Here is a 13,970-nt window from a genome sequence, read left to right as displayed (position 1 = left end):
CAACTAGATGAGGAATAAGCATGAACCTTTTTTTGTTTTTTTGGCTGACTAAATAGAAAAGAAATGAAAATTATACCTTTCATATAAAATTGAAATCATCAATTAATAATCAACAATCCTTAATTATTTTTGGCTATTTCGTCTAATTTAAGAGTGCAGTTTATAAAAAGATAACATTATGAGAAACATAACTCTATATTATATCTACGTGTGCATTACTGGCATACCTTCATCCGTCATCCGTCGGTAGGTGAAACAAAATGTTTTAAATATCCTATATTGTATTTTACGATGAAGCAGTTTAATTCAATAATAAGATTAGTTGAATTCCAGTCGTTTGTGTCGTGGCTGAAATGGTAGTGTAACGGCACATGCAATTGTGTCTGGACTAAAACAAGCGTTACAAGCTGAGACAATCGTTTCAAGCTTTAGCTCAGGTAGGCTTTTTAAATTTTCTGCTAGGCTGAAACGTTCGTGTCCAGACTGAACCTGACAGCATCAAACCAACAGCGTTGGATTATTGTTTTCAACAAAAATTTAGTTCGCCCAAACATTAACTAGGCGAAACCAAAAACTTAACTAATGTTTTAGTTGAAATTGTGATGAATCGGTTTTCCGTGCTTGTTCGCGCTAAGCATTATAGTGCGCATTAGACTGCCCAGAAAAATAACGAATTTTTGAAAACTCAATCGGCCCACCCCTGAGTCGATTCCTAGTCCCACCAGAAGTACTTGCTCCAAATTTGAAGCAAATCGGACAAGTCTAGCTACCGGACCAACGTGCTTGAAGTTTGTATGGGATTTTTCGACAATTTACATGGAGAAAACCCACTTGCTCACATTTTCGCCGCTAGGTGGCACTGTATACATCAGATTATCACCAAAAGTAAAACTTAAAAAGACAATTTTATTATCTACAACTTTGTTGAAGACTGCAAAGCGATCCGACTCCAATAGGAAAAGTTATTAAACTTTTAATGAAGTGATGTCTGAGTCAGTTTTGCATGGGGCCTAGCAGTGCATGATAGTGTATCAGTACTAGGTTCTAACAAACTAAACATTTTTATGGAATAATGGTTAGATTTAGCTGAATAGTATGTTCGGAAGAATTGCAGTACATACTACGAGTTATGTTTTGGTTAGAAAATTTTAGTTCAATCTGTGACCGCATAGATGGCGCCAACACTAACTTTTCAACGGAGAGAGATAGAATATCGAGATGTTTGGAAGAATTACTGCAATATTCTTGTTCTACAACTTTGTAGAAGACACCTAATTTCTATCTCTCTCCGTTGAAAAGTTAGTGTTGGCGCCATCTATGCGGTCAGATCTGGAACTACAATTTTCTAACCAAAACATAACTCGTATTATGTACTACAATTCTTCCGAACATATTATTCAGCTAAATCTAACCATTATTCCATAAAAATGTTTAGTTTGTTAGAACCTAGTACTGATACACTACCATGCACTGCTAGGCCCCATGCAAAACTGACTCAGACATCACTTCGTTAAAAGTTTAATAACTTTTCCTATTGGAGTCGGATCGCTTTGCAGTCTTCAACAAAGTTGTAGATAATAAAATTATCTTCTTAAGTTTCACTTTTGGTGATAATCTGATGTATACAGTGCCACCTAGCGGCGAAAATGTGAGGAAGTGGGTTTTCTCCATGTAAATTGTCGAAAAATCCCATACAAACTTCAAGCACGTTGGTCCGGTAGCTAGACTTGTTCGATTTGGCTCAAATTTGGAGCAGACACTCCTGGTGGGACTAGGAATCGACTCAGGGGTGGGCCGATGGGGGTCATTTTTTTTCTGTCACTCTAGTGCGCATATCACTGTAACGTTCGTTAGATGATGACAGCTATGCATCGCTTCTATGCTAATTATTATGACAGTAGTGGTGAGGGCGATCATAAATGAGGCTGTGCTGCATACTGCATTCTCCCCACACACTGATAGTTTTATATTTACCCATCAACGACTATGTCCATGTAGTTACAGTTCGAAGGATGCGCTCCATTCGATGGAGAATGGAAAGCACTCCTTGCATTTTCTGGGGAAAACATGGGAGTTTCTTTGTTCTTCTTTATCTGAAAAATCATATCAGATTACCTTAGTTTGAGTTATTTTGCATTGCTCCATTCCGGGTAATGTGAAGGCAAATGATGAGAATGGTAATGAGAAAAGGCGAACAGTTAGGCATTAGAAGGTGATATTCATGAAAGATCGCGTAACTTTAACGAGTTTTTCAGTATCTGCGCTTATGATGACGATTATCGCTACAATAAACATGTAGCCTAGTGCCCTAGCGTCAGATCTCCGTTAAACGAATCCCTCCGGTGTCGCTCCAGTCCGAGATGTGCTAGCTATCCTCGATCTTCCTATATGTCTCTCATATACAAATTTTTAAACACGATAGATAGCCAAATTTAGTTATCTCTTATCATTTGGTTGATATGCTAACAGCTACCTGGAAATCTGGTCACAAAAGAGTTCCCAGCGTATCCAAGGAGGGCATTCGGCGATCGGGTTCATGGTGTCAGACTTTCGAGTGGGTATTTTCCCTCTCTGCTATTTTCGAGTGGGTAGTACTACTTATACTACCCACGGTATCCGCCGGCCATGCATCTAGCGAACTTCATGTCGATTCATGTCAGTACCTATTTCCATCACCGCTAGCTTCACAACAGGTCGTTTCAGTTTCCCAGATGACGTTCGTACTATCGCCTGTCGCATTCTGCCGTCTTTCGAAAACATCACTTCATCGACCTTTCCTCGTACCCATGTCCTTCTGTTGCCTTCAGCGCCGTACACTAAATCGCCAACCTGCACCGGTTTCGATTCGTTCAGCCATTTTAAACGCTTGTTGATTGTATGAAATTACTCCTTGAGCCATCGATCCCAAACTGCGTCTACTATATACTGTGACCTGCTTCTGAAGGCTTCGCTGAGATTAGTTGGCAATTTCGATGCTTCATGAGCACCGGACGAGTTTTCCAGCAAGAAGTGGTTAGGGGTGAGCGCTTCATAATCTGCAGATTCTTGAGGCATGTAGGTGAGCTGTCGCGCGTTGATGAATCCTTCGACTTCTCCTAATACAGTCAGCAAAATTTCGTCGCTCAATTTACGACCGTCATTGATAACCACCATACCTTCTTTCATGCTCCGAACCATGCGCTTGGTGCCGTTGTCGGAAAATATTTCCACTAGTGAACCTCTTTTTTACAATGGAGAATGCATTTACGCACTAGTACACGTGCTTAGTAGTTGCCAAGCCAGTACACGGAAGTGTACTGGAGTGTCGGGCTCGACCAGGACTAAACTAACTAACGGGTAATACCGACTAAACTCCATTGGGCTCCGCCATCTTTCTCCCAGGAACTACCTGCCGGCATTACTTCTGGGCATCTCGGCATACAGTCCATACATACGTCTATTCACTCACTCTTCTGCCATGCTTCGGTGTGACTACTGCGGTTACCACCCAGCTGCGCCACACTTGCCTCAGCATGAGCAGAGCATTCGCTCACTTCTCCGCGCTCAGCCCTTTTCGCTTTAACTAACCAATCACAAGTTAGTCATGCTTGTCGTCTGCTGCTCGGCATGCCAGATTCTCTGCAACCTGCAGGCAATCCGAGTGGTTGCAGTCGAGACTGCGTTCCACTTCACCACCGCTTGACACATCCTCTGGATAAGGGTATCAGGGATTGTGTAGCAACCGCAGACGTCTAGCATTGCTCTTCTTTTGACATCGAAACGAGGACATACGAACAGTATGTGCTCCGCAGTTTCGTCAACACCTGGGCAGTCAGGGCAGACGGGGGCATCCGCGTGCCCAAACCTGTGGAGGTACTGTCGGAAACAGCCATGGCCTGACAGGAATTGTGTCAGGTGGAAGTGAACTTCCCCACGGGGTCTACCCACCCAGCTCGATATGTTAGGTATCAGCCGGTGGGTCCACCTACCTTTCGAGGAGTTATCCCACTCGCGCTGCCATCTGGCTACCGATGCCAACTTGGTACGCTCGAGGACTCCTCTAGTGTCACGCAGTTCAAAACACTCCTCGTCTTCCCGGACGACCAGCCCGACTGGCATCATGCTCGCTATCACGCAGGATGCATCGTGTGATACCGTGCGGCCGGCAGATATCACTCTGAGACACATAAAGCGGTAGATGCTCTCTAGTTTCTGAAGGTAACTGGTTACTCCCAGTGCTCTCGCCCAGGACGGGCCGCTGTACCTAAGGATAGATACGGCAACGCCTGCCAGTAACCTACGTCTACTGGCGCACACCTTAGAGCTGTTGGACATCATCCTCGATAATGGCGTACACGCATGGTCGACATGGGTGCCGAAGGTCAGCTTGTCATCTATGATGACCCCAAGAATCATCAGACTCCGCTTTGAAGTGATCACAAATTCTCCCACTTGGATAACTGCATGTTGTACCGACTTGCGAATGTTGACGATAATCACCTCCGTCTTATGTTGAGCGAGCTCCAACCTCTTAAGCTCATCCATTCCGCCATTGTGCTGATCGCGTGTGCTACAGTCAGTTCTACTTCGCGGATTGACTTCCCGTAGACCTGCAAGGTTACATCATCGGCGAAGTCGAAGATCTTGACACCAGGAGGGAACTTTAGTCTCAGAACCCCATCATACACAAGGATCCATAAAACCGGGCCCAGAATCGAGCTTTGTGGGACTCCTGCGCTAATAGGAACGCTTCTCTGACCGGCATCGGTCTCGTATAGTAGTACACGGTTCTGGAAGTAGCTTTCCAAAATCCTATACAGATCCACCTGGAGGCTAAGCCGGTGTAACGAGAGCGCGATGGCATCCCAGCTTGCGCTGTTGAGTGCGTTCTTCACATAAAGTGTCACTAACGCACAATATCGAATACCCCGCCTTTTCCGGTGGATAGCTATCTCGGCGCTCTTTACTGCTGAGTTGATAGCGTCCACCGTGGACTTACCTTTTCGAAAACCAAACTGATTGCTTGACAGGCCGTCCGTACCTTCTTAGTACGGGGTTAGCCAGGGCCGGCGGATAGCGTGGGTAGTATGGGTAGTACTACCCACTCGAAAATAACCGAGTGGGTAATTACCCACTCGAAATTTTGGACCCTTTAATAAATTTGAAGTATGCCACGTATGTATCTCTGGCACACATTTGAAAATATCGACGTAAGACAATTCCATTTGCACAAACACACAGCAAGTGACTTAATGTAAATGTAATTCAAGCGTGTGTATTGCGACAAATTCCTATTCTATTACCCTCACTGTGTGCATACTACCCACTCAGGCTAAAAGTGTAACGCCGGCCCTGGGGTTAGCCTGTTGAGGATGATCATCTCAAGCAGTTTGCCCGTCGTGTTGATCAGGCAAATTGGTCTGTACGCTGATGGGTCGCCAGGTGGCTTCCCGGCCTTCGGCAACATCATCCTAAATAACACAAAGTGTTTAAAATTTAGAAAATTTACTTGGTATGCTCGAAAACACAATATCGCCCACAACTTCTACAAAACAAAATGTTTTGCAACAAAAACACATTGGATAATGGGTTTCACATAACTTGAGGTACACGACGAGAGGTAGCGCAATATGTCTAATAGAAGCAGAGAAAAAGGAGAACCAACTTGCCCCAACCGCCAACTAGCCCCGGGCTCCCCTATATGAGTATTCCTCGTACCTTCACGATTAGTTGAAATAATATTTTTTTCTGCATTCGGGAACGTTTTTGCCTTTCTCATATAGAAAGGTTATGCAATCACTCTGAAAAACGTCAACCTAATCCCGGCCCGGAGGGCCGAGTGTCATATCCCATTCGACTCAGTTCGTCGTGATCGAAAAAAGTCTGTATGTGTGTGTATGTGTGTATGTGTGTATGTATGTGCGTATGTGTCAAATAATGTCACACATTTTTCTCAGAGATGGTTGGACCGATTTGCCCAAACTTAGTCTCAAATGAAAGGTGCAACCTTCCCATCGCCTGCTATTGAATTTTGGATCGATCGGAATTCTGGTTCCGGAATTACGGGTTTCAGAGTGCGGCCACACAGAAATTTCTCATATAAACTATAGGAAAAATTAAAAATAGAATTTTTATTTTTGATGCTAAATGTCTTCAAAGTGCATGAAACGTCGAGCTTTGATGCAAACTCGAAAACAAATTTGACGACTTTTTTGGATTTTGGCACATTTTTGCCTTTCTCATATAGAAAGGTTATGCAATTACTCTGAAAAACGTCAACCAAATCCCGGCCAATTTTTTTTGACTCGCATAAGGTTTCTGGATTTTAACAGGGGCGTAGTTGATGGTTTACGGAGAGGGGTTACACCCCCCCCCCCTCTACCGTTCACTTCCCTCTCTTAAAAATCTCCATAAATCACCCCTCAGCCCTCATACCCCTCCCCATCAACCCCATCATCTTTAAACCATCACTAGATCACAAAGCAAACCAATTTAAGCTGGGGAGTCGTTCGTTCATGGAACTTTCGCCCACCTCACATACCCACCCCCGCATGACAAAATGAGTTAGCAAGCAGATAACATTGATCTAATACTGATTAGGCTAATAAAGTACGATATTTTTTTGTTTCAAGTGTTTCACCGTCGACACGTAGCTCATCAAGTTCGGGGCTGGCAAGCTATTGTGTATAAATGCAAAGTGTACTAAGAATGTAATGGACATTTCCACAACTATGTTGAACATAAAAAGCCTCCGTGCTATAGTTTAGAGAAATGAGAAAGGCACAATTGCACCGCTAGGTGGATTAAAACAGGTTTTTTTGAAGAAAATGGGTTGAGTGGTTTTTCGGCAATCATGATCACGGAAAAACTATTTTTGGAAAAACGACATTTCGAGAAAATCGAGTTTAAAATTTCAAGTTTCCACTGCTCTTAGTTGACGCTTGGAAGCGCTGTAACTTTCGATCTAGGGTAATTTCGGGAGAGATGCCGCGTCGGGTGAGATGCCGCACTCTTTTTTTTCTCGTCACTTTTATACGGTAATATGATATTGTGAGTTTGTCTTTCGGAGAATTACAATCCTGGAGATGTAAAATAATCCTTATTATTAACTCACGAAAATTTTATTAATGATTATGTGCGTCCAGTTGCATTAAGGAGTATAGAAAAGCATGTATCATGTATCGGTTGAATAGCTGGGACTTCTTAAAAGGTATTCTGATCATGAGCACGGTCATCCATAATTTAAGAGGAAAATGTCGTCGTGCGGCATCTCTCCCCCACAATTGGGATAGAGGACGCATCAAAATTGCAGGTGAGATGCCGCACTCGATGGCGGAGGATGCATAGAAAAAATATATTTTTTCACATCAAAACGAACATTTGCGTCAGGTAGAGAATGTTAATAATGTATATCCAAACTGTTTAGGTCCAATAATAAAATATCGGACCTAAAACAGTGACATACAGGATTATGAGTCAATTTATCTATATATTTAAACGCGCAATATGTATCTAAGTATTAGTTACTTCGGTTTATTCTTTAAAGTTTCAGGCACTAATTTTCGTGAACGCATTGGTTTGTTGCGATGTCAATATTGGGATAAAAACGAAAATTTCAACGGATTGATGCTTTTTCGAAACGAATCTTTCAAACCTAAGTTATATAAATTCATTGTTGGGAGAAACAACCAAAAACTGCTCTTAAGGAACCTCTAACAACAGGTAGATATATATCGCTCGTAAAAATATATAAATAAATAGTATCCTTAATTAAATTACTCCAACTTAATCGTTGGACAAGGTCGCAAAAGAAAAATATTTTTAAAATGTTGAATAAAAAACCCATTTTAATCAGAGGAGGGTGAGAAAACCAACCGGTACGTACATACACTGGTATTGTTCTCAAAATATCAACACGTGTAAATGAGTGATGCACATCGTATTCGGTTTGGATTTCGTTCACACGGTAAACGAAAGAAAAACCCCTACCGACTCTCAGTTTATAAAACCAAACCGAACCACTCAGCACCGTTTGTGTACGAATTTCAACTTGTGTTGATGTATTCTCAGCGGCGGTTTCGGTTTGGCTTTAGAAAACCGAGCCTGGTTCTTTTCTGTACACGGTGCTTCGGTTGAACAAAGAAGCAGTAAATTCGTCAGCAGTGCTGCCGAATAGACAATTGAATTGAGTTCAATTAGTTGTTGAGAGTTAATGGGGTAATATCTAAATGGCTGGTTCTGAGTAGTTGTTAAAAGTTCAACAATTGTTTAAATTGAAATTAAATAAAACAATGAAATCAGCGATGTCAATAAAATAACGAAAACAATAAAATCAATTAAATTAATGAAATCAATAAAATTAATTAAATCAATTAAACATGACTTGAATCACTTGAAACTTCACATTAACACTCAATGCATTCAAAGTGGCCTGTATTTATATCGCCAATAGTCGTATCAATGAGATCTAATCCACGTCTGGTTGCGCTGGTTAGGCGATTCTCGAATAATCTCGAGCACACACTCGCATTTTGTATACATATCAGAGTGAAAAATATTCAAATTCATTGAATGAAAATTGATCATATTCAGCCGCATTCATTTTCAATATTCAGTGACGCAGCTGAAAACGTCAAACGAACAAACCGCCCATTCATCCATGCAGATTTTCATTCGGCTCCGATTATTACGCGAAGCGACCGTGCAGCAACGAATCAAACGCATCAAAGTAGGCCCTGGCACAATGTAAGAGATGATGATTGTTGTTTCATATGCTTTATCGGCATTTGAGAACATTTTGCTAGATAATTAGTGTAATGAATATATTGCACGATATTCAACTGAATGAATAAGATGGATAGTTGAATGAATATTTTTTCTATTCACCGCGAGTCGCAACAAGTTCATTTTCAGTCGTCAAAAAAGAGCGTCGATTATTTTTAACTCTGATACATATATCCTTATTATTACTGCTACGGCGTATCGTATTGATACATCTATCCTTGCACAGAGGCAATTGCGTGTATGTGTGTGTGTTATTTACATATGGTAAGCAACTCAGACGCAAGTGGGGAGAAACTCACGATTAGGATCTTATTTACTGAGTGCTGGTAATACGTATTTCTGTTATTTTTGCTGTTACTGTACATCGTTTTGAAACATCTAGAAGGTTTGGTCGTGTACATTCGAGTTTAGAGAAAACTACCACTAAATTATTCAATTACAAAAAAACTTAATTCATTGAGAACAGCAACCAACTAACGAATAGCAAAAACACTTTCATTTTATAGACCGCCATTAAAAACTAAGTTTCTTTAAGGAATAAATATTTCCGGCGATACCAGTCGATGTGTGTATGTAAATCTACTGCAGAACAATTAAATTTTTAAAAAATGTTCCCCAATAATTTAAAAAAAAATTGTTCACATTGTGTCCAATCCCGAAGTTGTCTGTCTCATTACAACAAAACATGTAAAACGACCTTCGATCATTAATGTGGATATTGGTCCACAATATAACCATGCTAGTTGTTAAATCATCATGAATAGGCCGCCATTTTGAATTTCTTATTTACGACGCAATTCAAGTTTCGTTTCCTTGGAAATATATGCCTATTTAAATATTCATGCTTTTAAATGCTAAATCTTCGTGAAAATAACACCATATTGGGATGCAAAATGACGACGAATAACAATTTTTACTCTCTACACAACTTTTCGATATCAAAAATACCCTTGTTTCATGATATTTTTTACCATTAAAACGTTATTGAATACCAGTAGTATTGAATATAGCTCGCCATTTCAGATTTTAAATGACCGCAGGCATCAATTTGCGATCTTTTGACATATTTCTTATATTTAAAATGTCCATGTCGCGTGATTCTAGATGACAGAATATCTTGAATATACCGTCATCTTAAATTTTGATCTGCTATCATAGGTATAAAAATAGCGGAGGCTATTAAATTTCCTTTTACTTTCGATTTTTGAGCAGTTTCCCATACCAAACATACCCATATTGAAAACTTCCTGATGATAAATCATTATGAAAATGTCGCAATATTGAGTTAAGGAACGCCATTCATGACCACGAACATGATTTATTTGAACAGAAATATGTCTGAAGACATTTTTTCAATTACCGAAAAGATACCTTATATTATAAAGAAATTTATTTAGAATTATTAATAAAAATACTAGCAGCACTAGCACAGCCGATAAACATCAACCCGAATACACAACCGCAACACAACCGAAATTTGGTTTCGTTATTCTCGTGTTTCCTTCCCATACTCGTGCACCGGTAAACGAAAATCAAAACCAAACCGTGGTGCTGTGTAAACGAAACTCGGTTTGGTTTTCGTGTCTCGTATAAACACAACCAGCGATAAGACCGCACACAATGTAAAGGAAACATAAACACTTGTGAAAATTTGGTTTACCGTACCGGTACTCAACCGGTATTTTCCCACCTCTGGTTTTAATCCACCTGGTGGTGCAATTGTGCCTTTCTCATTTATCTTTACTACGATTCTATGGCTGGGTATTAGAGTAACAGTAAAAAATGACTCCTATCGGCCCACCCCTGATTCGTTTCCTAGTCCCACCAGGAGTATTTGCACAAAATTTGAAGCAAATCGGACAAGTTTAGCTACCGGAGCAACGTGCCTGAAGTTTATATGGGATTTTTTAACAATTTATATGGAGAAAAACCACTAACTCGCATTTTTGGCGCTAAGTGGCGTTGTATGCATCGAATTATCATTGTAACTGAAAATAAGAAAAATAATTTAATTGTCTACAACTTTGTCGAAGACTGCTAGTGAATCCGGCTTTGTTGAATGAAGTTATTAAACTTTTAACGAAGTGATGTCTGAGTCAGTTTTGCATGGGGCCTAGCAGGGCATGGTTGTGTATCAGTACTCGATTCTTACGCACTAAACTTTTTTTGTGAAATATCCGTTAGATTTAGCTCAATAGTATGTTCAGAAGAATTGTAGTACATAATACGAGTCATGTTTTGGTTGAAACATTTCAGTTCCATATGTTACCGCATAGAGGGCCCCACACTAATTTTTCAACGGAAGGAGATAGAAATTAGATGTCTTCCACAAAGTTGTAGAACAGGCATTTTGCAATAATTCTTCCGAACATCTCGATATCACAGTTGGAACTAAAATTTTCCAACCAAAACATAACACGTTTTAATTCCTCTGAACATACTATTGAGCTAAACCTAACGATTAATTCACAAAAATGTATAGTTCGTGTGAATCGAGTACTGATGCACAACCATGTTCTGCTAGGCCCCATGCAAAACTGACTCAGACATCACTTTGTTAAAAAGTTTAATAACTTCTTTCAACAAAGCCGGATTCACTAGCAGTCTTCGACAAAGTTGTAGACAATTAAATTGTCTTTCTTATTTTCACTTACAGTGATAATTCGATGCATACAGTGTCACCTAGCGGCAAAAATATGAGTTAGTGGTTTTTCTCCATGTAAATTGTTAAAAAATCCCATTTTAACTGCAGGCACCTTCTTTTTCTGACGTTTTACATCTATCCCTATCGCTTTTTCTTCTCATACCATGTATTTTTTATTATCCTGGTTTCCATGGCTTATCGGCATTATATCTGCCTGAGTTGTGAGTGAATCTTAATGGTAACGCGGCCGTGAGACGGGATCCCATTTCATGGTGATAATGAGTTCTATTGTTTTAATATGCTTAGTCTAATAGTCTAACATTTTCTGCTAATTGAAAAGTAGATGCGTCAATCCTAGTATCTACTAGCTAGTTTTATAAATTAAGTCATTCTAACGCACGTTTGATTTCATATTTTACAGAAGCTTTGCGATTTAAGAAAAGCAATCTTCATCTTAGATAATAGTTCCCTGAGAACTAGAACCCAATTATGAGACGTAATGAATTACAACACAACACTTACAGCACGTAATCAGTTTCGTGTTACACATACTAATACATATGATTTACTATTCGAGCCGGCATCGCATCGCACCGACAGCTATATTAATGTACAAGTCTTCGTTGCGTTCCACTGAACCAATTTATAGAGCAGTTCTAATCTACATAGCGACGAGCGGAGGCTTATAATCATGGCTACTAGTATCATCATTGTAATGTAAGTTAGCATACTTGAAATTCCCAGTTTGTGATATGTTTATAAACAACGTTTACAGATGGATGCTTGGTATACTAATATCAATCATCAACTGCCGGGCTGTAGACGACCGCCGCACAAACGAAGGAGCTACTCATTTAAAAAGTGAACTTTTCTCACAGAGCCAGCATATAGATAGTCTGCAGCTTCCCAAAGCAACCGAACTGATATTGGAATCTTTCACACTCGAGCACTGGGATTCGGCTCTGTTCAGCAAGTTGAACCGAACGCGTCATCTCACGCTGCTGAACGGGAACATCCCGATGATAACGTTTGTGTCGGACAGTTTAGAATCATTTACAGTGGTTCAGACGAATTTGTCCTCTTTCAAAGTGATCGCACAGACGAATCACGGGCTGAAAACATTACAGCTAGTCCGGAACAAGCTGCGATCACTTCCTGACAATTTGAGATTTCTGGTTGGTCTCATCACGTTGGATCTTTCTCAGAACCATCTCGAATACATTGATCTGAATCAGTTTTCCACTATGAAGGCTTTGAAGAACCTTGATTTGTCGGTTAACAAAATCCGCTCCATCGAAGCGCCGGCGGATTTAACCTTTGCTAAAATGAAAAATCTCTGGATCAGCTATAACCAGCTGGAACAGTTCGATGGCTTTCCTCGATCCTTTCCGGCGCTGGAGACTGTTCGATTAATCGGAAACCTGTGGACCTGTTCGTGGGTAGACCGTGCCCGGAAGGATATCATGGAACGTGGAATTGTTACCTTCGGAGTGGACTACGGCTGCAGTGAGCACCGGCAGGGAGGATTGTGCTGCTACGGAGCGACAACGAGCATAACGGTAGGTAGTCTGCTCAGTGAGGGACCACTGATTAGGGAGATACAGAAACTAACCAACGAGTTAGCTGTTAATCCGCTCAACATGTCCGGGGAGCAATCGTTGGAGCTGCTGACGAAAGGTAGCGGGGAAAATGAGGGAACAATTTTGGTAGGTGTTAAGCGGGATAGAGTGAAGGTATTTTTCTGATTAAAATAAAATGTTTTAACGTAGTAGTTTTTGTAGCATTTCAATAGTGATGCATCACCCCAGATCTGAAACACTGAAACTTACCAAGGGAGAGGGGATTAACTTCCAGCATTGATGTAATTACAAAGCATGTTTCTTATCAGAAAAGCAATATAACAACAGCACACAACCAATTCCCTAAAAGAATGTCTCGGTTACAACCCGCTAGGTACTTGACAGAGGCCATCAACTGTGGGAGCAAAATCTAATAACAGTTATCACTCACCGAGACGTGATCGATCATTGTCACAACACGGCCCCGGCGCATCGTGCAGGGTTTACTACACCGGCAGGGCTAATAATTGCTCCCCCGCTGGTCGATTGCCGCAGAGGCGTTGAAGCGTTCAGAGCCACTTGCGAATAGGGATGAGAGACGACACTGCTGTTGGTTGGTCGCGAGGTAGTCATCATCATCAATTTAAGCGTAACCACATATTCACTCCCATCCTCGGTGCAGCGGCGCGTCGTGCCATCCATCCTTCCTTCCTTCCTTCCGAACGTGGCATCCCATGCGTAACGAGGAGGACACACCGTCAAACTGTCATCAACAATGTCGTTCCGAGCGGCAAAACGCCACAGTTGGAGTTTTGTTCACAGGCGTGATGCCGGGTTTTTCACGAGTGGGTGGTTAAGTATAATCATGCGGCACGTGATAATTGGTGTCTAGCGAAGATAATGAATATTTTATTATTATGTGATTTGATTATATGCGAACCGGTGAACATAAGAACTTATTTTTTTTGCAAAATCGAATTTCCAAATAATAAAAATTCAAAATT

At 40.8% G+C, this 13,970-nt stretch overlaps 1 protein-coding gene across 1 annotated transcript; it reads left to right on the top strand.

Moving 5' to 3' along the window:
- Positions 1–12,016: 12,016 nt before the first annotated feature.
- LOC131681379 (leucine-rich repeat protein SHOC-2-like) lies at positions 12,017–13,175 on the top strand. The gene is made up of 2 exons (XM_058962132.1): positions 12,017–12,124; positions 12,183–13,175. The coding sequence occupies exons 1-2, from the start codon at positions 12,099–12,101 to the stop codon at positions 13,150–13,152; spliced, it is 996 nt and encodes a 331-aa protein (XP_058818115.1). The 5' UTR covers positions 12,017–12,098; the 3' UTR covers positions 13,153–13,175.
- The last annotated feature ends 795 nt before the right edge of the window (positions 13,176–13,970 follow it).

This window comes from Topomyia yanbarensis, chromosome 2 (assembly GCF_030247195.1).
Source record: "Topomyia yanbarensis strain Yona2022 chromosome 2, ASM3024719v1, whole genome shotgun sequence".
Lineage (NCBI taxonomy): Eukaryota > Metazoa > Arthropoda > Insecta > Diptera > Culicidae > Topomyia > Topomyia yanbarensis.
This window is presented reverse-complemented; position numbering and strand designations above follow the sequence as displayed.

Coding starts and splice junctions, on each gene's coding strand:
- LOC131681379 (XM_058962132.1), top strand. CDS start 12,099: ATGGCTACTAGTATCATCATTGTAAT. Junction 12,125..12,182: donor ACTAGTATCATCATTGTAAT/GTAAGTTAGCAT, acceptor CAACGTTTACAG/ATGGATGCTTGGTATACTAA.